Raw genomic sequence first — 22813 nt, forward strand, 5'->3', positions numbered from 1 at the left:
TCAAAGTGTTAAAGTCAAACTCGACTGTTGAACAAACGTATGACAGAGGAAGAAGACAAAAAGCGGAAGAAAGTCAAGAAACCAAGCGCAGAGGTGTTGCAACGTCGTAAGGAAGGGCGGATCAAAGCGGCAGCCGCGTTGGCATCCAATCTTAAGAAAACTGGCATCATGAGAGTGGAAGAGCTGAATGGATTCCCGTTGTCCAGTATCAAACCCGTACCATTAATTAATCAGAAAAACTACTTCACAGATTACTTGAAGAAAGACGAGCAGATAGTGTTTATTCGTCGGTGGCGGGCAGAGAAGTTGTTGAAGCAAAAGTTAAAGAAATTGAACCTGAAGAAACCAGATGACGGACAATCTGAAGATGGGCCTAGGAACTTCGACGACTTTAATTTGAATGATATTGAAGAGGAAATGAAGAGAAAAAATGTGGATCCAATCGATGCAGATGACGACGATGAAGACGACGACGACGAGAACGGGGATGTGGACGTGGATGCTGATGGTGAAGCCGGTGAAACCGATGGGGTTGTAACTGAAAAAGCACGTATTGGTTCGGACGTGGTGGTGATACATCCAGGCTCATCCAACTTTCGAATTGGTAAGGCTGTCGATGCGGTGCCGGAGTGTATTCCAGCAGTGGTGGCTATTCGTCATTCTACTCTGCCTAGCGATTATTTACCTGAGGCACCTCAAAGAGACTATTTGGCGACTGACATTCCAGAAGAAGATAAACGAGTTTGGTTTGGTGAAGAGTTTGAAGCCTGTAAAAGTGAAATGACAAAAGACTTCAAGGCCCGGATGCGGTTCTATAAACGTCGGGTGTTGCCTAACTCTCGTGAAGTTGCTGCTAACTTCAATAAACGTAAAGAACCGGAAGTGATCCCTGAACATAATGATCCACATAAAACTGAGTGGATAGATGTTGGCCAGCATGAGGGTCAACGTCAGTTTGTTGGTGAGGATGCTTTGAAATTACCAATTTGTGATAAATTTGGTGAGTGGAAGCTAAGAAGCCCAATCGTCAACGGGAGATTCAATGAGTCTAGCGATTATGGGTCCAGAGAAGAGCTTTTGGGGGATATTTCTTCGATTATCAACCTTGGTTTATCCAAACTAGACATCACCAATGTTAAGGACTTCAAGTGTATGTTAATAATCCCTGACTTGTATGATAAGGTGATTGTTGAGCAGTTTGTTCAAACTCTTTTGCAAACGGTAGGATTTGGGCGTGTTGCTTACCTTCAGGAAAGTGTTGCTGCAAGCTTTGGTGCTGGTACTTCGTCTGCATGTATCATTGATGTTGGGAGTCAAACTACCACCGTGGCTTGTGTGGATGAAGGGTTGGTTATCAACGATTCAAGGATCCGACTCAACTTTGGGGGTGATAACATCACTGAAACCTTGACAAAATTCTTGTTGCAACTGTTTTTTCCATGTCGTGAAATTAACTTAAACTACCAGTATGATTGGCAATTGGCCCAGACCTTGAAGCACGATTTTGTCACGTTCCAAGATGCTGATATTGCAGTGCAGATCTACAATTTCTATCGTCGTAAGCCTTTTGAGCACACGTTAAAATACGAGTTCAAGGTGTTTGACGAAGTGATGTTAGCACCTTTAGGGCTTTTCTATCCCAATATTTTTACCATTCAGCAGAACCCGAAATCCCGGCTTTTTCCCAAGGCTGTTGACCAATACTCTCTTAAGTCCAACAACCCGTCATCGAAGTCGCAAGAGAACATTGTGAATGGAGTCAGTTTCACCAATCTCACCGACGAAGATCTCTTGGAGAGACTTCACAACAGCTACAAGGCGGTGAAGGGTAACAATCCTTTTGCCAAAGCCAAGCTTACATCCACCGATATCAATGAAACGGCAGCTCTGTTCCCTCTAGAACGTGCCATCATTGAGTCAATTACCAATGCATGTTTGGCCACTGATATCACCAAGGTTAAAAAGTTCTACAGCAATTTGTTGTTTGTAGGAGGAGGATTGAGCAAGATTCCCGGTTTTGATACCTTGATGACCGACAGAATCAACATCTGGAGACCCAAATTCTTATCTACTAGTAATGTGGATGAACTTCTTGAATATGTTGAGCAGCAAGAAAAGAAGTCTCAACAACTTCGACAAAAGCTTGTCCGTGAAATCCTTGCCCTGCATGGTCCCGACGAGCCCGATCCCGCTGACGAATCTGCATTAACACCTGAAGAATTGGCGTCGGTTGATGAACAGTGTCAGTTGACTCTAGATTTGGATTATGTGGACAGTCTCGTTGACAAGGGACAACTTCTACCTGTGACAGTGTTACCTCCACCGCGGGAATTTGATCCTGAGATCTTGACGTGGAAGGGTGGTTCTATCTACGGTCGGTTGAAGGTGGTGAACGAGATGTGGATTTCCCAGAACGAATGGGACTTATTAGGAAGTCGGTGCTTGTACTATAAGTCGTTATATAATTATTGAATACCGAGCAGAATGAATAAAAGTTGTGTGAATACTATGTAGTAGAGGTGATGTACGCATCATATACGCATTCAAGCCCTTATTGCTTGCAACAAAACAAGGTGAAAAGTGTGATTTTCACAAATTTGAGAGACGGAACTCGACGCACATTTGCAGCCATTAGAGACATATTACACTAAGACTATATCGACCCAACAACGTCAACAAGGAACGCATTACATCAACATTTCTACAAATATTCCGAACAGGTCCTAGACTCACCGACAAAATACCGATGTTCATCCCTATGAATATCTGGTAAGTCGTTTCATTCAATGAATCGTCTGGTAAATTCATTACCCGAATCGGCGCACTGCAAAAACCCCGGACGACACCCGACCAAAAGTCAGCGAAACCAATCTCCCAAACAAAATGCTTTTACCCTGCAACATGAAGAGCAGAACAGCAAATCCATATTAGCATCACTGTCCGGTACCAGTTTACTGGTTTACACCACCCTAGCCCACCATCACACCCAGTTGACTTCAATGTAGTCGTGCCCCCGGGTCAGAGTCCGCCGACCCTCCTACGCGTGCGACATGCGACATCCCCTCATTTTTGACGCACATCGGGTGAAGGCCGCAGTGGCGGTAGCGGTGGCACGCCCGCGCTCAGGCACCGCACCACCGCTGGTCGACACTGGTCCCGGGGCGTCAAGGGATTTCTTCCTCGGCGGTCTAACACAATCCGAATCAACATTGGAAAAGTCAAATTTTAAAAATTACATATCCTTTTTTTTCACTTGTCTATTCATTGAATATTAAAACCGCAAACACAATCCATCATGTTCAACAAGCAATTCACCCGTGGTATTGCCTCTTCACAACCAGCCAGAAATTACGCTTCTACCATCAAGAACTTGAAGATTAATTCTGACACCAAAGTTATCTACCAAGGTTTCACTGGAAAACAAGCTACTTTCCATGCTGAACAAGCCATTGCTTACGGCACCAAAGTTGTCGGTGGTACCAATCCCAAGAAAGCCGGAACCACCCACTTGGACAAGCCGGTGTTTGCTAGTGTCAAGGATGCCATAAAGCAAACTGGTGCCGATGCCACAGGTATTTTCGTCCCACCTTCAATTGCCGCCAAAGCCATCGAAGAAGCCATCGAGGCCGAAATCTCCTTGGCCGTGGCCATCACCGAAGGTATTCCTCAACACGACATGGTCAGAATTGCCCAGATCTTGAAGACCCAGGAAAAGACCAGATTGGTGGGTCCAAACTGTCCAGGTATAATTGCTCCTGAACAATGTAAGATTGGTATCATGCCTTCTAGCATCCACAAAAGGGGTAAGGTTGGTATCATTTCCAAGTCCGGAACCTTGACCTATGAAGCGGTTGCTCAAACCACCACCGTGGGATTGGGTCAATCTTTGGTCATTGGTATGGGTGGTGACCCATTCCCCGGTACCAACTACATCGACGTCTTGACCTTGTTCTTGAACGACCCTGAAACCGAGGGGATCATTTTGATTGGGGAGATCGGTGGTACTGCTGAAGAAGAAGCTTCTGAGTTCTTGAAACAATATAACTTGACCAGAGACGTGCCAAAGCCTGTTGTTTCCTTCATCGCTGGTGTTTCTGCTCCTCCAGGTAGAAGAATGGGTCACGCCGGTGCCATTGTCGCTGGTGGTAAAGGTGACGCTAAGAGTAAGATTGCAGCTTTGGAATCCGCTGGAGTGGTTGTGGAAAAGTCTCCTGCTAGATTAGGTAACTCCTTGTTGGCTGAATTCAAGGCCAAGGGATTATTGTAATCTACAGGCTTTAATTCTTGGCCTTTTGTAGCTAAAATGCACTCTACTATAGACCCAAACTCGTATTTGATTTCTGACTCACCCTGAGGTGCAGTATTTAAACAGGGCCGCACACTCGCATTCTGTAAACTTATCTTTTAATGCCGTCCCCAGCGATCACATCTTTATTAGACACCGATGTGTACAAGTTGTTCATGCAATGTGCCGTCTACAAGCACTTTAGAGATGTAGAGGTTTCTTACGTATACAAGAATCGGACCCCTGAGAAAAAATTGAACCACCAGGCGATTGAATGGCTCAAGGACCAAATAACCTCCTTGGGTGATCTCTCCTTTACTGCTGACGAAATCTCCTACTTGAAGGAAACAGTGCCTCAATTCACACCGGAATACTTGCTGTATTTGGCCGAGTGTCGTCTTGATCCCAAGTCTCAGGTGTTTTACACTGAAGGAGATGAATTTGAACTCGTGATTAAAGGCCCCTGGAAGGTAACCATTTTGTACGAGATTCCCGTGTTAGCGTTGGTGTCTGAGGCTTATTTCCGGTTTGTGGATACAGACTGGACTTATGATGGCCAGAGAGAGTTGGCCCAGGATAAGTGCCGCCAGTTGTTCGACAATAACTGTAGTTTCAGTGAATTTGGAACTCGGCGTAGAAGATCGTTTGAGGCTCAAGACATTGTGGTCAAAGCGCTCGCGGATTATGCGGCCGCTCATCAGGCCCAACAGAAGCATTTAATTGGAACATCTAATGTGCTTTTGGCCAAGAACTACAACCTCAAGCCCATTGGAACCGTTGCTCACGAATGGTTTATGGGCGTGGCTTCGATTTCACAAGATTATAAGGCTGCTAACCACTTGGCTATGCAATATTGGGTTGATACCTTTGGACCCAAGTATGCTGGTTTGGCTTTGACCGATACATTTGGAACTGATAACTTCTTGACTAACTTCCACAAACCATACGCCGATTACTACGTGGGTGTACGACAAGATTCTGGCGATCCAGAGGAGTACGCTGCCAAGATCGCTGCTCACTATAAATCGTTGGGCTATGAGGACAAGTCCAAGATCATTTGCTTTAGTGACTCGTTGAACATTGAAAAGTGTTTGCAGTACAGGAAGACGGCAGAAAAGTTGGGTCTCATACCGTCGTTTGGAATTGGGACTTTTTTCACCAACGATTTCCTCAAGTCCAGTCTGGGAGTCAAATCGGTTCCTTTGAATATTGTTATCAAGTTGAGCAGTGCTGATGGAAACCCTTCGATTAAGTTAAGTGACAACTTGGGTAAAAACATGGGTGATGCCTCTGTTGTTCAGTACGTTAAACAGGAATTGGGCTATACAGAACGTGACTGGTCCGAAGGGGATGAGTCCAAGCGGTGGTGATCCTTTTAGATTTGTAGAATTAGCACCTAGTATTTGGCTGCGAAATAAGTAGAAACTGTTAGTCAATAATTGATTGAGAAAATTGTGAAACAAATAGCGAAGCAGAGGTCTCACATACTTCAGTGTTCTTCATGATAGACCAAGGTGTTGAGTCAATGAAAACTACTGGCTGTGGAGACATGATTATTGTACATTAGCGTGCATTCCTCGCTATTAAAGGGCATTGTGATAGTAGACAGAAAAAATATAACTTAAGTACCAGAATAACATTCGTGCCTGTTATCACAGCCGTGATCTACAATACAGTCGAAATAAAGTATGCTGTACTTTCCTCCACCTCCTCACCTTCTCAGTTTCTCGCGTGTGCGACAGATGAGATGGTTATTTTTCTATACACTGCTCACGCAAATGCACCTATCAGAAGAGAATCTTGTGAGTGTACTTAGCACAGCGAACGAATCGGAGCGCAGTGCGGTTCAAAATGAAGCGGAGGCCCAGTTGAAACAGTGGGAGGTTCAGCTGGGGTTTTACTATTCCTTGCAGTCGGTTTACTTAAATACTGACTTAGCACTCCAAGTTCGATGGCTTGCAATAATCTGCTTCAAAAACGGCATTGACAAGCACTGGCGTCCCACCCGTCTTCACGCCATCGCTAAAGACGAGAAGCAAAGAATCAAAGCCCGGTTGTTTCTTTTGATGAACGAGAAAAACAATCAGTTATCAGTTCAGAATGCTCACTCCATTGCCAGAATAGTACGATTCGAATTTCCAGCTGATTGGCCTGACTTATTCGATGAGATCCATAAGAGTTTGGAAGAGTTTGTGTTTGTCAAGAATGACTTGACTTCCACTAATAACCTATTAATTGTGTTAAACCATATCATCAAAACTTTGTCAGCCGTGAGAATAGGAAGATCGAGACATGCAATGCAAAGTAAGTCTCCTATAATAATCCCATTGCTAGTGAAATTATATAACAAGTTCTTTCAGAGCTGGACTACGTCATTGGATCTAGGGATCATGGAGATCTGTTATTTGGTGTTGAAAAATTTGAGGAGATTGATTCCTGAGAGCTATGAAGAGATTCATAAGCACCACGAAGTGTCTGATTTTCTTAAAGTCAGCGTCGGTCATTTAGAGATGTTAATCTCCCAACACGATAGATATTCTTCAGACTTAATTGAAAGGTACGCCAAGTGCTACAGTAAGTTGTACTTCAATATCATCAATATCAATCCTACTACTTTTATTCTCATGCCATGCTCCAACGATATTGTTACTTTCTTTTTCAACTACTTGAATTCAGATGCTGAAAAAATTTACAAAGGAACTGAGGATGACAACTTCTGGGAAACTATTGCATTGAAGGGGTTTTTGATCCTAAAGAAACTCATCACCTACATTTTCAAAAAAGGTGCAATCACCCTCAAACAACCTAAGGATAAACAGGACATTGTCAATGCGGTGGAAAAGTTGAAGACTCAATTCTTTAATGTACAAGTAGTACAGCAATTATGTGATCTCATTATCAACTGGTACTTATTGTTGAAACCTTCTGACTTGGAGAGCTGGTTGTTGGAGCCTGAAGAATGGTGCAATGAAGAGTTTTCTTCAAGTTGGGAATACCAAATCAGGCCATGTGCTGAGAACTTCTTTCAAGATTTGATCAAGTATTTCAAAGATGACCTATCAGAATATCTTTTCAATAAGATTTCCTCCAATCTCTTGGGTGCAAATAAAAATATCTTGGTTCAAGACTCCATCTTGTGTTGTTTTCAATTATCTGCAGACTCAATTGCCGATAAAGTGGACTTCAACCAATTGTTGAGGGAGGTTTTCATTCCCTTGGCTTTAAGAAATGAAGACGTAGAAGATAAGATAATCAAAAGAAGAATATGCTTGATTATTAGTGAATGGGTGAAAATTAACTGCTCCAAAGAGAGCAGAGTTGAAATATACCAATTATTGCTTACATTTATTTCGGCAAACGACAAGATTCATGATCAGGTGGTCAAATTGGGCGCTACTCAATGTCTTCGTACGATTGTGGATGATTGGGATTTCGATAAAAGAGACTTTAGTCCCTTTCTTACTGCATATGTTGACAACTTGATTCAGGTATTGCAACAGATGAACTTCACTGAATCTAAATTGTATATCTTGCAAACATTAGGTGTTTTGGTGGAAAGGTGTAACCCATTGATCAGTTATGAGACATTAATGGCTTTGTTGAATATTATTCCCAAGTATTGGGAGATATCCAATCTGGCAAACGAAAATATTCTTAAGAATTCGTTGATCAGAATCTTAAAAAGTTTGGTTATAGCTTTGAATGAAAACTCCTTAGCAACACACTCTATTGCACTTCCTATGATTAGAAGCTGTTGCATGGAGAACTCAGACAATTATCAGCTATTATCTGAAGATGCTTATGATTTGTGGCATTCTGTCTTACAGTTTTTTCCCAACTCATCATCGTCTGAGAGTAAGTCCACTGTTGATGAGCTTTTCGAAATGGTGAACTTTGGTTTAATGAACTCAACTGAGGTTCTTCAACTGATTCTATCGATAGTCCGGAGCTATACTTTGTTGTCGCCAGAAATTTTCACCAACAGATCTGTGACAGATCTCTTGAGAATATTATCTGGATACTTGAATACCATGAGAGACGATTCTTTTGATGAGTTTATTGCCCTAATGGATATTTTATTTCTCCAAAACTCAAAAAATGAAGCATTTTTGAAGGCCATGATTGATAGCGGGTTGGTGAACTCGATGATTTCTATTGTGCTTGATGAAAACCAATCCATCGTCAAGGCAAATGAAATCTTGTTGGTTTTGTCGAGGTTGGCTTACAGTTCAAGTGATTTCTTTTTGGAAATGTTGGGATATCTCTCCAACAATTTATCGAACTTCCTCACCACTTGGATAAAGTACTACATCAACAATGGTAGCGCAAGAAACAAGAAGATCAACTTATTAGCGTTTTTAGCATTGTTGAACACCTCTATTCCAAAGAAAAATGAATTTTTCATCAGATTGTTTCCTGATGTGGTGAATAATGTTTTGTTGTTCTTAGAAGAAATCCAAGAGACCTCCTTGGAGAAGGTTTACAATCTGAGCTTGATATATGACGAACACCGTTACTTGGATCCTGATATTAAAGAGAACGGAGAGAAGATCAGATACATATCACTCTTGCAAAGAGCCGACCCTGTGTTCAATGTGAACTTGAAAGCATATTTGGTCGAGTCAATTAATCTTTTGAAACTGTCGTTGCTGCCACAGGAGTTCAACGAGCTACTTTCTTTGCTTGATGAGTACTCTGTTGAACAGTTGCAAAAGTTCGCAGCCTAATCACCTGCTTTTTGTGTAGAAATACAAACTAATCGCACCATCTTCATTCTTTTATTTTTCAGCACATTACCTTCACGTCCTAATGTTAAGAACTATTGCCCCAAGATCTATATGGGGTCAAAGTTTGACCAGGTTTGTGCCAGGACCTTTGTTTATGATACGTGGTGCACCTTTAGTGTTGACACCTTCTAGGACCCTTTTCCAATCTAGTGTTTTACAAGATCTCTCTAAAGATGAGAAGAGTAACCTATACGTCGAGAACTTTGAACGATTACAAAAGGAGAAAATTGCCCAGCAAAAGTACCGGATGCAGACATCGACAAACTATGCTACGTCGTTGGGGATTGTTTTCTTGGCCCTTGCTTTCATGGCTGTTCCTTTCTACAGAGCTCTTTGTAAGCGAACTGGCTGGGGAGGAACTCCCATCACAGATGCCTCCAAATTCACAAAAGATAAGGTGGTTCCAGTGGACACAAACAGGAGAATTCGAATCTCTTTTACATGCCAATCTTCCGGAATCTTACCCTGGAAGTTCACTCCTCTCCAGAGAGAAGTGTACGTGGTGCCAGGCGAAACGGCATTGGCATTTTACAGAGCCAAAAACAATTCAAAAGAAGACATGATCGGAATGGCCACGTACTCGGTGACACCCGAGCAAGCTGCGGGCTATTTCAACAAGATCCAGTGCTTTTGTTTCGAAGAACAGAGATTGGCAGCAGGTGAAGAAGTGGACATGCCGGTGTTCTTCTTCATTGACCCTGACTTTGCTAAGGATCCCGACTTAAGAACTGTGGATGACATAGTGTTGAACTACGCGTTTTTCAGAGCCTCGTATACGGATGGGGAATTGGCTGCAATGCCGGTAGCCCATCTTGAACTTAAGGCAGAAATGCAATAACTGTACATAGATATACTTGTAATTACAATAAAGATTAATTTTCCTGTCCAAATACACATACAAACACAAATACATACAAAGAACCTGTCATACACTATTAAATCTACATTAGTGAACTTCAACACTTCCCAACACTATCCAATCATTCACATCACCTTCTGTCAACACCAACTTCAACACACCTCCGTCCCAGGACAACCCGTTATCTTCTAGGTCCTCGGCGTCACATTCGTTAATGTTCAAGTAGTCCTGGATCCGAGTTTTAATTGTTCTCCATAATGCACTGTCAATAGGGTAGATGTCACTATACACAAGGGAAAGATGAGGATCAAACTCGTTCAATGTCCATTCGGCCGCTTCAATGGCTGCCTCCTCTCGTAGTCTAGATATATCCAATTCCTTGAGCGGATGCTGTTCGGCTGGGTTTCGAGTCTTGTCTTTCTTTGAAGGTTTACGCTTCACAAGATTCCCATGGCTGTCATTAGTGTATAAATGGGGGTTTTCCTTCTGGTTCTCCTTTTCGATCTTGGAAGGTAGTATGACAAATAACTCACGTATAATTCTCGTCAATGAAAGCAAATTGGGGTCTTTTTTTGCTTGGAAATAAAGCTTTTTGAAGAACTTCCTTTGGCTATCGACTCTCCCGAGAGTCACTATATGAGAGTGATCTTTGGCAAATGAGTCGAAGGCCACGGCACTGGCCGAGAGAATTCGATCCACATCATCGTGCGGAGCAGCCCGGTCGATGACCAAGTTGCTGGTGATGGTGATGTGGGGATCGAATCTGGGGGGCAGGTTCGGGAAAAGAGTATTGAGCGAGCTCATGAGTGTGGTCAATTTATCGTAAAGAGGCGTGTTTGCTCGCGGGCAAAGCCATAAGCTTACTCCTAAATCGGCTGTGTTAGATTAGTACTGTCAAAAGGTTCTATACGTTTGAGTTCACGGAATTTATACATACCCATTTGGTGAAGATGCTGGTTGTGATGGAGATGTGAGATTAAATGTTCGCAGTTGAAAATCGAGACATTATTTATACATTTGCAACTGTACTTAGTATTTAGAAGGAAGCACATCAACACCATTGATGGCGTCGTTGTTGACAAACCATGCAACCTCGACATCCAAGTTATTGACCAATTGCGAAGGCAATTTAGAGTTGGGGTTGTTAAAAATCTCTTTCAAGATAGGTGCTTTACCGGCGCCCTCAGCCACAAATGCCAATCCAGAGGCTTTCTGTAATAACGGGAACGTGAAGGTGATTCTTCTTGGAGGAGGTTTGGGTGAATCCTTGATGTAGGCGATCAATTGAGTCTGCTCCTGTAAGAGCGGGTGGCCGGGGAACAAAGAACAAGTATGTCCATCTGGTCCACATCCCAACAACACCAAATCCATCTTCTTATTAGACGGCAACTTCGCTTCGTAGTCTTGGGCGATGGCTTTGTCTTGCGTGTGGTCAGAGCCGTCGACTTGGCCGTCTTTGCCTGTCAACAACGACTCATCGATCGTGATCACCTTGGGTTTGGTGACTGTGGATGGCAATTGGTCAATCACCAGCAGGAAGAAGAGTCCAGCATTGGAGTCCTCATGGTCCAATGGAACCAATCTCTCGTCACTGAAGTACACTTCCCATTTGTCCCATTGGACTTGAGAGAGAACGTCTTTATTGTCGATTAATGCTTTTTTCAAGGCTTTGCCCAAAGACCCGCCGGACACAGCAAGTCTGAATTTGCCTGAGTCGTTAATGGCTTTAGCCTGATATTTCAAAACGTGTTTGGCAAGTGCCGATGCGACTTCCGCAGAGTCCTGGTATGAGTATACACTGGCAACCATTGTAAATTGATTCGAAGGAGGTTTTAATGTAGTCAAAGATTTTAAAGTGGTGCGAACTTCACCGTGAGCTCTAGCCTCATCATAGGTTCATTAATATACAATACATATACAAGGGTTCGTATCTAGTTATACATCTAGGAAGTGCTGATAATCAGGAGACTCTTTGATCTTATTGGTCAAGAACTTCTCCAATTTATTGGCGTTTTTCCAATATGTGGTGGACTCAGCATTATAGGACCTACAATTGTTGAAAATTAACTTTGCATCATAAAGGAATTGGTCAAATGATTCGTACTTGTCGTTTTCAAGCTTCAGTTCCATGGTGGACAAATCCATTGGCTCCTTGATCACGTCATAGTAGTCTCCCACCTCATCTTTGTTGACTGCGGTTGCAAATGGCCATGCTGATGGGTGATTCTGGAGCTCTGACAATACTGTTACCATGAAGTTATAGTGAGGGCCTCTCTTGGGTTTCTGAGCAATCTTATCCATTTCCTCCAGCCAACCAGCTTCGATGAGTCCGGGGATATCCTCATATTTAAGGGAGATATCTTTTTTGGTCTTAAATATCTGGAGTCCAGAACGCACCACATGAGATTTGGATCGCTCTTTGATTTTCTTCTCAATGGCAGCTCGTTGAAGTAAAAGAATTTTTCCCAGGTCCAAGTATCTTAAGAGACTCGGCAACATCGAACACTGCATCAATGTACCACCTTCATAATCCTTGATATATCCCATCCATACCGACTTATCTAGGGTTATTTCCTTGGTGAACCCTTGCTTTTTGAAGTATCCAATGGCATAGTTATCCGCATATGTTAAAAAATACTTGATGGGGGAAGTGGCCCGTACGTAATCTTTCAAGTGGTTCATGAGATGAGCCCCATATCCTCTGACTTGTTCGGTAGACAGGATTGCACAAAAGACAATTTCAGCAAATTCTCGGTTATTGAAGGGTCTATAAGTGATTCCACCCACAACCGTTAGAGGTTTTCGAACAACTGCCATCGATAGATGGGATCTATCATATACCAATCTGGCAATATACTCACGTGGCATCTTGGGTAATTGTTTCTGGAAAATGTTCTTTAGTCCTGTCAACACCATCATGTTTTCTTTTGTATCGTCGTTGTTAACCACTCTAAACTCAATTTTTCCCTCCTTCTCCTCTATCACTGAAGGCCTTTCCTTGAAAGAGTATTCGATACCGTCAAACTTGAACGTGGTGATCCGTTTGCGTTCTTCGGCAGCTTCATCCTCTTCGTCCTCTTCGTCCTCTTCGTCTTCATCATCGTCGTCGTTTTCTTCGTCTTCTTCTTCATCATCGTCTTCTTCCTTTTTAGTACTCTTTATGTCTTCGTCGGCATCTTCTTCGTCAACGTCATCATCATCGGCGTCATCATCGTCGGCATCGGCATCATCATCATCCTCGTCATCCTTAGGGTCATCAACTTCTTCATCTTCACTAGGAAGTTCGTCGTCCTCAAACTCGTCTTTGACGCCAACCTCTTTTTTGACACCACTGGGACGCTGTTTCTTCACTTGGTGTCCATTCGCGGATGATTCCAGGCGGGAGGAAGCTTGCCGCTTTCTTTCAACCATTATCTCGATTGATTGATATGAATCCCGTGTCACCGGTATGTGTTAAGACAGTTTCAAAGTCGCAGTGCGCGCCGCCGCGAAGTCTGCAAAAAATCAGAGATGAGAAGAAGGAAATTTTTTTTGCATTAGTAACCGCAGGCATTTGTTATACATCATGTCTAACTATACCCAACTTGATACCACCACTCAAGGTGTGGCAACCGTGTTGTGCTGCAACTGTGGTGTGCCCATGGATGGCTCCACCGGAATGGTAATGTGTTACGACTGTATCAAATTAACGGTTGACATCACCGAAGGCATTCCTAGAGAAGCGAATATATCATTTTGCAGAAATTGTGAAAGATTCTTACAGCCTCCTGGACAGTGGATCAGAGCCGAGTTGGAATCCAGAGAGTTGTTGGCGTTGTGCTTGAGGCGATTAAAGGGGTTGAATAAAGTCAGATTGGTGGATGCATCCTTCATCTGGACCGAACCCCATTCCCGTCGTATCAGAATCAAAATCACCGTCCAAGGAGAGGCCATGAACAATACCATCGTGCAACAATCCTTTGAGGTGGTGTATGTGGTTGTGGCCATGCAGTGTGCGGACTGTGCAAAGACCTATACCCCAAACACCTGGAGAGCCACTGTTCAAATCAGACAAAAGGTTCCTCACAAGAGAACCTTTTTGTATTTGGAGCAGTTGATTTTAAGACACAATGCCCACCAAGATACGGTTTCGATTCAGGAAAGTTCTGACGGGTTGGATTTTTTTTACTCGCAGAAGAACCATGCCGTGAAGATGTTGGACTTTTTAACGGCAGTGGTGCCTTTGAAATACAAAAAGTCCGAAGAATTGGTTAGTCAAGACATTCAGTCAGGTTCCTCCACTTATAAGTTTGCATATTCGGTAGAAATCGTACCTATTTGTCGTGACGACTTGGTAGTTTTACCAAAGAAGTTGGCCCATCACCTGGGTAACATTTCCAGAGTGGTATTGTGTTCGAAGATCAGTAATATGATCCAATTTCTTGATCCCTTCACCTTACAGATGACAGATTTACAGCCACTGATTTACTGGAGAAATCCGTTTTCTTCGTTGATTAGTGTGACTAACATGGTGGAATTCATTGTGTTGGACGTCGAACCAACAGGAGAAACCAGGGGAAAGCATGTATTGGCAGATATAACTGTGTCGAGAGAAAGCGACTTGGGAGTTAATGACCAGTCATACTATATCAGATCCCATCTAGGTGCGATTTTGCACCCTGGAGATTCGTGTCTCGGGTATTTCTTAACGAACTCTAACTTTAACTCGGACTTGTGGGACTCTTTGGATGAAAGTAACACGCCCGAAGTGGTGTTGGTGAAGAAATTCTACCCAAGAAAGTCCAAGAAGTCCAAGAACAGAAACTGGAAGTTAAAGAGAATGGCCAGAGAACACCAAGATATTGGAGGTGCCGAAGATTCCAGACAAGCCAAACAAGAACAAGAAAGAGCCGAAAGAGATTATGAATTGTTTTTGCAAGAATTAGAAGAGGACGAAGAAATGAGACAAGCTATTAACTTGTATAAGAGCACGAATCCTCCTGTTCGCGATGTGGAAGAAGAAAGTGAAATGCTCGATGAAGAAGATGCCCCACAAATAAATATTGATGAGTTGTTGGATGAGTTGGACGATATGAACTTGGATGATGACGACAACGAAGCATCACCAATAGTTTAGGACGGTTATAGTTACGATACTTAATTCATGAATCCTCATAGCATTTGCAGCCGCGCATTGAAACTCTCGGTAAAAATTGTTTTGCTTATCACTCAGGAGTATGGCAGACGAAGAGTTTCCGTGCCCCTCGTACAAAGTGGTAGTGCTCGGCGACTCGTCAGTGGGAAAGACATCTCTCGTCCACCGTTTTACCACTGATGAATTTGACACCAACTTAGCCAATACCATTGGGGCTGCCTTTATCACCAAGCTCCACGCTTCCAAGACATCCAGCCGTAATCTCAAATTCGAGATCTGGGACACCGCAGGTCAAGAACGGTATAAATCTTTGACTCCAATGTATTACCGCAACTCTCGAGTGGCCTTAGTTTGCTATGACTTGAGTAATGTTGATGACAGCTTTGTGAAGAGCAAATATTGGATTGACCAGCTCAAATTAAATAATGAAAGTGTGAGTGAGGGTCAAATCAATATAGTATTGGTGGGCACTAAAAGTGATTTGGCAAATAAACCACACACTACGGTGATTTCCGAGTTTACAGAAGCAAATCCTCATGTAAAACATTTTATCACCAGTGCCAAAACTGGCGAGGGAATCGAAGCTATCTTCAATTCTATAATAGACAATATTCCCGAAGATTTCTTCAATGCACACTATGAGAGTCTTCGACAGCAGGCTGAAAACAACCAGAAAAGCCAAAGTATAAGCTTCTTGAACAACCAGTTTACTGGTCCTAATAAGTCGAATTGTTGTTGATTCAACTGCTGACTCAACTGTTTTGATGGATGTCCCATTTATGTACAATATTATTTAATGCTAATCTACACTTACAACCCTGACCCCTTTTGCAACCAATACTCTCGGACCTTTTCCTTATCCTGGGGCTTTCGAGGCAAGGAGTTGGGCTTCTTTTCGTTGTTGGTTTCGTCATCGGAGCTGGAAGTCTCGTCTAGGGACAAATACTTTCCGACATTCACTTTGGCCTTGGCAGGCTTTGGGGGAAGTGCACTCGAAAACGTCGAGTCTTCTTGATCACTTTCAACAGTGGCATCTGAGTAGTATTTATGGGTTGGTAGTACGGGCTGCTGATCGTCTATTATTTCGACCTCTTCATCTTCCTTGTCCGTTACTTCAATAACCTCATCATCATTATTACCGTGTTTGACCAAAGCATGGTTGACAACCAAATCCCTCTCATCTTTAAAGTCTCTCTCTTTACCCTTATATTTGATTATGTCACCCAAAATCAGCTGTCCTATCCTCTTCTTGTACGATGCAGAGTGAAGATAGTAGCATCGGTCTACCAACAATTGGAATGCACCACCAAACGATTTCTTTATGTCCCTCAAGTTGTAAGACGATCTGGTGATGTTGTTACCTGGATCATCTGGATCCTGAACCACCAATGCAAACGGGTTGCGGCTGGCAATTAGGCTGGGATACTTGTACTTCTTTAAGTACTTGGGCAGATCTGTTTTGCCGTCAAACGCTATGACCAAGTTGTCGAAAGAAAAGTTTCTTCCGTATAATTCAAAGAACTCAATCAACAATGTTCCCAAGTTCTCGGATGCTGTCATATTTTCGGTAGACACCCGAGGATGCATCTTGATGAAATGGTAGCATAAGATGATGGTGGCATATCCACCCAACCCTCCGACGTGAACATTATTCAACTTTCTGCTCCTGAGAAACTGTTTCACCACCAATACCAACTCTCTTAATCCAGCAGTTGTCTCTAGCCATTTACGAATTCTTCTTGCAGCATCCAACCCGTTGGTTCTCTCGAACGAAATATCAAGGTGAATATTGGTCTTAGGATCCACAAACTTGATAATAGGCACTTTGGCCCCCGCGATGACCTCGATGTCTTTGGCCAATTTCTTCAGTCTCAAAAAGGATGATAGTTGATACAACTTATGTCTATTCTCGCAATCTCCGTTCTTAGACACCACCACCATGTCGATGTCCGATCCAGGAAGATATAAATCCGTTGCAAACGAACCGAACACATGGGCCTCAGCATCTGGCCAACATACCTTGATTTGCTGCTTCAATGTCTTGACCACCGAATTTCTAGCCATTATTTCTTCTTTGGAAGGTGAAATATAACTGACAAAATCTTTGATTTCCATCGTCAACCAGTCGGCAATTTCCTTTTGCTTCGAGTGGTCGTGAGCTTTAATCCATGGGTATAATGAGGTTGGGGTAAGCGCATTTACCTGTGCTTCATCGTTACTTATCACACCATCGTCAGAGAACTCACCATCCTCTTTTTCTTCTTCTTCTTCAGAGGAGGAGGCGAATCCAAACTCAATGAAGTCGTTGTTTTGCGCCAACTCGTTGGTGCTAGTTTGTTCTACCTGGTTTGACTGGCTTTTAGTACCCTCTTCTTGTTCAGGGTCAGACACTATAACAATGTCGTCCGACTCGTTTCCGGAATGTTCACTTGCTATCTCGTCGTCAAGAACAATGTCTGTGTGTTTCTTGCGGTTGAAATCAAATACAGATTCTGAGTCTGAGGGCTCATCATCGGCTGGCAAAGCGCTGTATGTGTTGACCAGAGGGATGATTCTGGACGTCTTTTTGTTGCGGTTGGAAAACCTCTTCTTAGCCTTGGGCTTCTTCGTAGATACCGTATTTTCGGCAGCCTCTCTCTTCCGCTTATTGCTAGGCATCTTTCAAAGGCTACAGAAAGCTCGAGTTGTTTGTATCAATGAATTTCCACCATCGCGCAGATTTGCAAATTTGTTCATTTTTGTATATAATGCTACGGTTTGGACTGTTTGAGCTGCAACATGAATTGTAGAAGCCGGCACTCAAGTTGGTCACGGTCGTTTGGTGTGAGAAGCCGCATGGATTCTTGATCGAAGTTGTTGAACACATGCATAATCCGATCTAGTTCGGCGGTATTTTTGCTCGAGCCTTCTGACTCAGCTTCTGTGCTGCTTGTAGTGTCATTTGTTTCTTGCAGTGAATACTTGGCTTGTATGGTGGTGTCTATTCTTGGCAAAAAGTACTTGACTTGTTCAATGGTATCCGGTTTCAGGAGAAGTTGAACGTCTTTTTGGATGTCTTGGCCGTTTGTATATGGTTGAATTTCCATTTTGGGACGTTTCGACGATGATTCAGGTTCTCCAGGCGCAAGGGGTCTGTGACGTTTCGAAGGAGATTCCGGGTCTGCTTCTGGAGACTCGGGGATTTCGAGAACCAGACGCTGTGGCATGTCAACCTCAAAACTCTTAACAGACAGTAAATCATCCTCTTCACTAACAAGGTCTTTTTCCACTTCCATGTAACTATCATTCTCTGCCTCATTTGCTGACTCCGGAGAAAACGTATCCATCACCTCAGAGTCTTCGTCAGAAGGTGGCAGACACGTTCTGAAAGGTTTGGGGCTCTCCATCATTTCTTTCAAGCGAGGGAATTGGGCCCATTCATTTTCAGCAATGTCTAGGATCTCAAACCCATATTCCTGGCATGTAGCTAGGAACTCGTCGAGGAGAAGCATATTGCCATTCTGCTTTAAATTGTTGAGGTACCCGTGAAATTCTGTCTTGAACTTGGCGTAGTTGGTCTCGTTTATCGACTGGACTCTCTTCATGATGGCTTTTCTGAGGTTATATAGCTCTAAGTCGAAGCTGCTGGAGATGAGAAACGATATCATTGACACAAACTCATCTGCTTGTTCGAACCTTAGAAGTATTAGGTTGAAGGCCATTTGCTTCATGTAGTCGAATGGAGTATCATGGATCAAAAGAACAAAGAACTTAAATATTGGAGGTGACCATCTCTGAATGGTGACCAAGCTCAATGCCTCTTCAAATAACCTAGCATTCAAAAGCACAATAGCCTGGATAACTCTTTTTGCAAATGGTGTGAAGTCACTTGTCAACACTTCAAATAATGCCCCTATAAGCTTGAGCTCCACCCTACTTCCTATGTCAACTTCACAAGTCTTGAGCAGTTTTTGAAAGTCAACCTTCAGATTCCCAAGCATTCCGAATCTAATCAAGTACAAAATCACCACATAGTCTTTCCTTCCGTTTCGGTGTAGCATTTTCTCCACGATATTATCTTGGACATCTGGAGTAGATTCTGCAATCTTGGAGAAAAGAAGTGACAAGAAGTTGGCAGAGTTATCACCAGCATTGTCCACGTTGGTCAAATTGACTAACCCGAAAGTTTTTTTCAACACATCGAAAACCTTGGGTACAAAAAGAGCCGGGTTGCCTTTGGAAAATGCTTGTTCAATGATGTTGTATGCTAGTTTACGACACTCGATTGCCTCTGGTGACGAAGGACTTTTCAAGACTAAAGAAGGAAATATGTGCAGGAACTTGTCAACCACGTCTAGCTTATACTCCGGGCTTAAGTCCGTCAGATATAAAGGCACTTGTAATAAATTGAGGATTCTGGGATACTCCTTGAACACCCAAGCCGAGTTCAACAGAAGAACATCAGAAAACTCAAACGCTTCGGTCGAAAGACACCTGAATGGCAAGAATTGGTACTCTTTTTTATTTGCAGTGGTATCCAAGAGGGCTTGAAGCAAACGCTCACCAAAATTGAAGAGTTGCATACCCTTGGACTTTTTGAAAAAAACCTCCTGGAATAAAGGAACCATGATGTTGTCCCAGTACACTGACAAGTACTTGGTATTCTTTCCCTGTTGGTTGAAAATGGTATAGCAGATGGCCAACACAACCTGTTCCAGAGCATGAAGTATGTCATAGTTGTCACAACTGACGTTTTTGAGAATCCGAGGTAACACTAACAACAAGTCAAATTTGCGTTTGAGGATGTCAGACACTTCTATACTCTCCCCTAATTTCAAGTCTTCAGACTTGATATATCTATCCAAGTTGTCGAGATCAGAAACGCAAAGATCGTAGACAACCACTTTCCAGGAAGAAATTAAAGCTACTTGGGCAGCAGGCAGTAACTTCAACAATTCAGAAGTAACAACCCCAGTCCATTCATGCACCATATCCCATTGGTCGAACCCAGTTTGTTTATCACAAGCCATGAGCGAGATTCCTACCCAAATGTCACTGGCAGCCTTGTATCTCTTATTGAACATCAACTCTTTGATGGTTTGAATAACAAGGTCGAGTACCCTCACACCCTTTTGAGGAAAGCTAGTAGAATCCAATTCAAAGTCTGATGCAAATGACTTGAATGGCAGTGTGATTTGTGAACTAAGACACTGTTGAGTCATATAATTGACTTCTCTATCTCTCAGACATGCTTTGGCAATTTCCAATAAGGTCAAAACCCCGGATCCAATGATCTTGGAATAAAATGGAGATCCAACATCACATAAAGTCATCAAGTATATTTCGAACCAATGCTTGAAATTGTTCAACATCATGGTAGGGAAGTTTTGAACCAAATTCTTGACAGCAATTAGCCTTTCACTGACAAGAGATTTGCTTGGGAAGTTCTTCATGTTTATGACTGCAAAAAGCATTTGTTCTGGAATATCCATGCCCTTAATATTATTGAACAACAACTTTCTCTTCTTCAATGGATATTTACACTCTTTGACGATCATAAGGTATGGTACTGCCAAAGTCTTGGAGATTTTAGGTTTCATCATCAACGTAGCTGAATGCAGATAGAACCACCTCAAGTCAGTTAAGCTCAAATATTCGTTGAGGTCTTCTTCTGTCATGAAAAATGATATAAGTTTAAGAGCCTGGCTGATTGTACGGGTGAAAAAAGGGTCATTTTTGCCCTGGTTTGGTATGCTGACATTCTCCTTCTCGTCATCAGAAAGTGAAAGACTAGCTTCCATGAACGTGATATCCCGTTGGACAATGGCAGAAAACACACTGATAAGATTCTTTTCCGGTGACTGAGCCAATGCTTGTGCTTGTCCTGGCAGTCCTTTTGAAGGCGAAAACTGCTTGTAAGTGCTCACAAGTAAGGAAGCAACAAAGGTAGGAGTATTACTCTTGAAGTTGTGGTTCAAAGATGCATACACTTCGAATCGCTTATCAAAAGACTTGATTTTCAATACTGCTATGCAACCCTGGATAAGTCTAGCAAGCCGATGAGATTCAACAGGAAGCTGGACAATGTTCCCTTTGGTCCAGAAAGTTGGTTGTTCAGGTACAAAGTTAGCCTCGGTGAAACTACTTTCGTTTACCACCTGGGGAGATTCTACTTCTTCAATTCCCTTTAGAATGGACTTCTTGGGAGTGGCCGTGATACACACCGGTTTCTGCAGGCCATCCTGAGGTAAGAAAGGTACGTCACTGGTCAAATCATCTGAAAACATCACGTTTTTTCTGAGTTTGAAAGGTGAAGAACTCAACACCGGATCGTGAGGTGGAGCGCCAGTCTTCTTTATAGGAGAAGAATTAAGATCTCCCATCACTATACGCATATCTGGAGCCACAATATCCCCGGTGACTGGCTTCAACAGAGGTTTGTCATTCTGGTGCTCGTCTACCTGAGTTGGCTCATTTACTTTTTCAGAAGCATCAATTCGTGTTTCAACAGGCTCTTGGTGTTCTTCCGTGGTGTTAGAAACGACTAGAGGTGTCTTGGAGCCCCTCTTTCTGTTTTTCTTTGATTTGGATCGCTTTTGTGACGATTTGGTGTGTGATTTGGACTTGGGTGTCTCATCGTGAAGGAGTCTGGCCCGTGATCGCGTGATAGGACGATCTTCTAGTGGAGCTAAGGACATGTCACGTGTCTCAGGTGGTGTTATGTTCAATTCAGCCTGGTGGATTAATGTTTGAGTTAATGATACCGTGTAAGAAACCTGCGATGATTTTGAAAAAATGCGTCGCGCTTCAGACGTACCCTGGTAGGTGGTTAGTATGAGGTGGTTAGTATAAGGCGGTTTATGGAAAAGTGGAAGTATAAGGGTTGATGGTGGTCTAAGGTCACTATTAAAGAGGCATCCTTGTGAATTATGGCTTGAAGGCTCCCAAACAGCCAAAAGCACACGTATATCTTTAGATAGATTCTACGGCTGCAAATTACCAAGTCTCAAATTCGCAAGAATCACAGAAACTACAACTTAGGTAAAAAATGCTTGTCTATTTATAACATTATAAACAGATCAATGGCAAAAGACCTTAGGTGATATGCAGCATAGCACGTTGAGTCATACGCCTCTCACTAGCACTCTATAAGACTAAATCATAAGGATTAATATCTTGCTTTGCAGGATCTATCTGGTGATTCACCACTATGGAGTCTTCCTCCTGGCTGGCATAGCCACCATCTTCCTGAGACTCTAGGATCATGTCAGCAACCACCCTGTTAAGGTCTTTTTCGATGGATTCGACGGCTTCAAGAAAACTAAACGTGTTTGCAGTCCGAAGTAGACGATGGTTCAAGTCAACGAGGATTTCAGTGATCTGTTCTCCATAAAAGTAGGAGAACATGGTCAGGGCATGGTCCTCAAACCGCAGGAAGGCCCTCTTCAAACCTCTTGCATGGCTAACAAAGCTTGCACTCATGGAGTATACATCTTGTAAGTTTTCCTTGGTTATTGGTTTTCTAAGTTCAGCTTTGAGACAGTCGAGGAGGAACGACAAGCCCTGGAAATGCTTCAAGTGATGAAGGATGAGATAAAGGATCCCATATTCTTCCAAAGAATGGGAGGTGACGACGAAATCTTTAAGGGTTTGGTATTGCGAGGTGCTCATATGTGTGTATGTGGATGGATTTTTTTGCGGCAAAAAAATGTAGCTTTTGAGATCCAACGTCGTGAAGGACAAAGTCGTTACTTATATTCCTTTGGCTT

General features: G+C 42.8%; 11 protein-coding genes across 11 annotated transcripts; 7 read left to right on the forward strand and 4 right to left on the reverse strand. All coding sequences in view use genetic code 12, as the record gives it.

Annotated features, from left to right (window-relative positions):
- Positions 1-39: 39 nt before the first annotated feature.
- Positions 40-2472, forward strand: ARP8 (actin-like protein arp8; the record flags this gene model as incomplete). Its single annotated transcript, XM_006688443.2, has 1 exon — positions 40-2472. One exon carries the CDS (start codon positions 40-42, stop codon positions 2470-2472), a length of 2433 nt encoding a protein of 810 aa, XP_006688506.1.
- An 823-nt stretch (positions 2473-3295) lies between these two features.
- On the forward strand, positions 3296-4267 carry LSC1 (ligase of succinyl-coA; the record flags this gene model as incomplete). Its single annotated transcript, XM_006688972.2, has 1 exon — positions 3296-4267. One exon carries the CDS (start codon positions 3296-3298, stop codon positions 4265-4267), a length of 972 nt encoding a protein of 323 aa, XP_006689035.1.
- Positions 4268-4461: 194 nt separating this feature from the next.
- Positions 4462-5655, forward strand: NPT1 (nicotinate phosphoribosyltransferase; the record flags this gene model as incomplete). Its single annotated transcript, XM_006688975.2, has 1 exon — positions 4462-5655. One exon carries the CDS (start codon positions 4462-4464, stop codon positions 5653-5655), a length of 1194 nt encoding a protein of 397 aa, XP_006689038.2.
- Positions 5656-6063: 408 nt separating this feature from the next.
- Positions 6064-9012, forward strand: PSN45_001069 (uncharacterized protein; the record flags this gene model as incomplete). The annotated part of the gene is made up of 1 exon (XM_006688444.2): positions 6064-9012. The coding sequence occupies one exon, from the start codon at positions 6064-6066 to the stop codon at positions 9010-9012; it is 2949 nt and encodes a 982-aa protein (XP_006688507.1).
- Positions 9013-9094: 82 nt separating this feature from the next.
- Positions 9095-9910, forward strand: COX11 (Cytochrome c oxidase assembly protein cox11, mitochondrial; the record flags this gene model as incomplete). The annotated part of the gene is made up of 1 exon (XM_006688445.2): positions 9095-9910. One exon carries the CDS (start codon positions 9095-9097, stop codon positions 9908-9910), a length of 816 nt encoding a protein of 271 aa, XP_006688508.2.
- A 108-nt stretch (positions 9911-10018) lies between these two features.
- CPD1 (2',3'-cyclic nucleotide 3'-phosphodiesterase) lies at positions 10019-10872 on the reverse strand (the record flags this gene model as incomplete). Its single annotated transcript, XM_066157577.1, has 2 exons — positions 10019-10806; positions 10869-10872. 2 exons carry the CDS (start codon positions 10870-10872, stop codon positions 10019-10021), a joined length of 792 nt encoding a protein of 263 aa, XP_066013674.1.
- An 88-nt stretch (positions 10873-10960) lies between these two features.
- Positions 10961-13342, reverse strand: GCN5 (histone acetyltransferase; the record flags this gene model as incomplete). Its single annotated transcript, XM_006688977.2, has 2 exons — positions 10961-11815; positions 11873-13342. The coding sequence occupies 2 exons, from the start codon at positions 13340-13342 to the stop codon at positions 10961-10963; spliced, it is 2325 nt and encodes a 774-aa protein (XP_006689040.2).
- Positions 13343-13496: 154 nt separating this feature from the next.
- Positions 13497-15047, forward strand: NMD3 (ribosome-binding protein; the record flags this gene model as incomplete). Its single annotated transcript, XM_006688448.2, has 1 exon — positions 13497-15047. One exon carries the CDS (start codon positions 13497-13499, stop codon positions 15045-15047), a length of 1551 nt encoding a protein of 516 aa, XP_006688511.1.
- A 100-nt stretch (positions 15048-15147) lies between these two features.
- YPT53 (GTP-binding protein of the rab) lies at positions 15148-15804 on the forward strand (the record flags this gene model as incomplete). The annotated part of the gene is made up of 1 exon (XM_006688979.1): positions 15148-15804. The coding sequence occupies one exon, from the start codon at positions 15148-15150 to the stop codon at positions 15802-15804; it is 657 nt and encodes a 218-aa protein (XP_006689042.1).
- Positions 15805-15875: 71 nt separating this feature from the next.
- TRF5 (Poly(A) polymerase) lies at positions 15876-17723 on the reverse strand (the record flags this gene model as incomplete). Its single annotated transcript, XM_006688449.2, has 1 exon — positions 15876-17723. One exon carries the CDS (start codon positions 17721-17723, stop codon positions 15876-15878), a length of 1848 nt encoding a protein of 615 aa, XP_006688512.1.
- A 92-nt stretch (positions 17724-17815) lies between these two features.
- RIF1 (DNA-binding protein rif1) lies at positions 17816-22715 on the reverse strand (the record flags this gene model as incomplete). Its single annotated transcript, XM_006688450.2, has 2 exons — positions 17816-21820; positions 22200-22715. The coding sequence occupies 2 exons, from the start codon at positions 22713-22715 to the stop codon at positions 17816-17818; spliced, it is 4521 nt and encodes a 1506-aa protein (XP_006688513.2).
- Between the last annotated feature and the right edge of the window lie 98 nt (positions 22716-22813).

Source organism: Yamadazyma tenuis, chromosome 1, assembly GCF_029203305.1.
Source record: "Yamadazyma tenuis chromosome 1, complete sequence".
Classification (NCBI taxonomy): domain Eukaryota; kingdom Fungi; phylum Ascomycota; class Pichiomycetes; order Serinales; family Debaryomycetaceae; genus Yamadazyma; species Yamadazyma tenuis.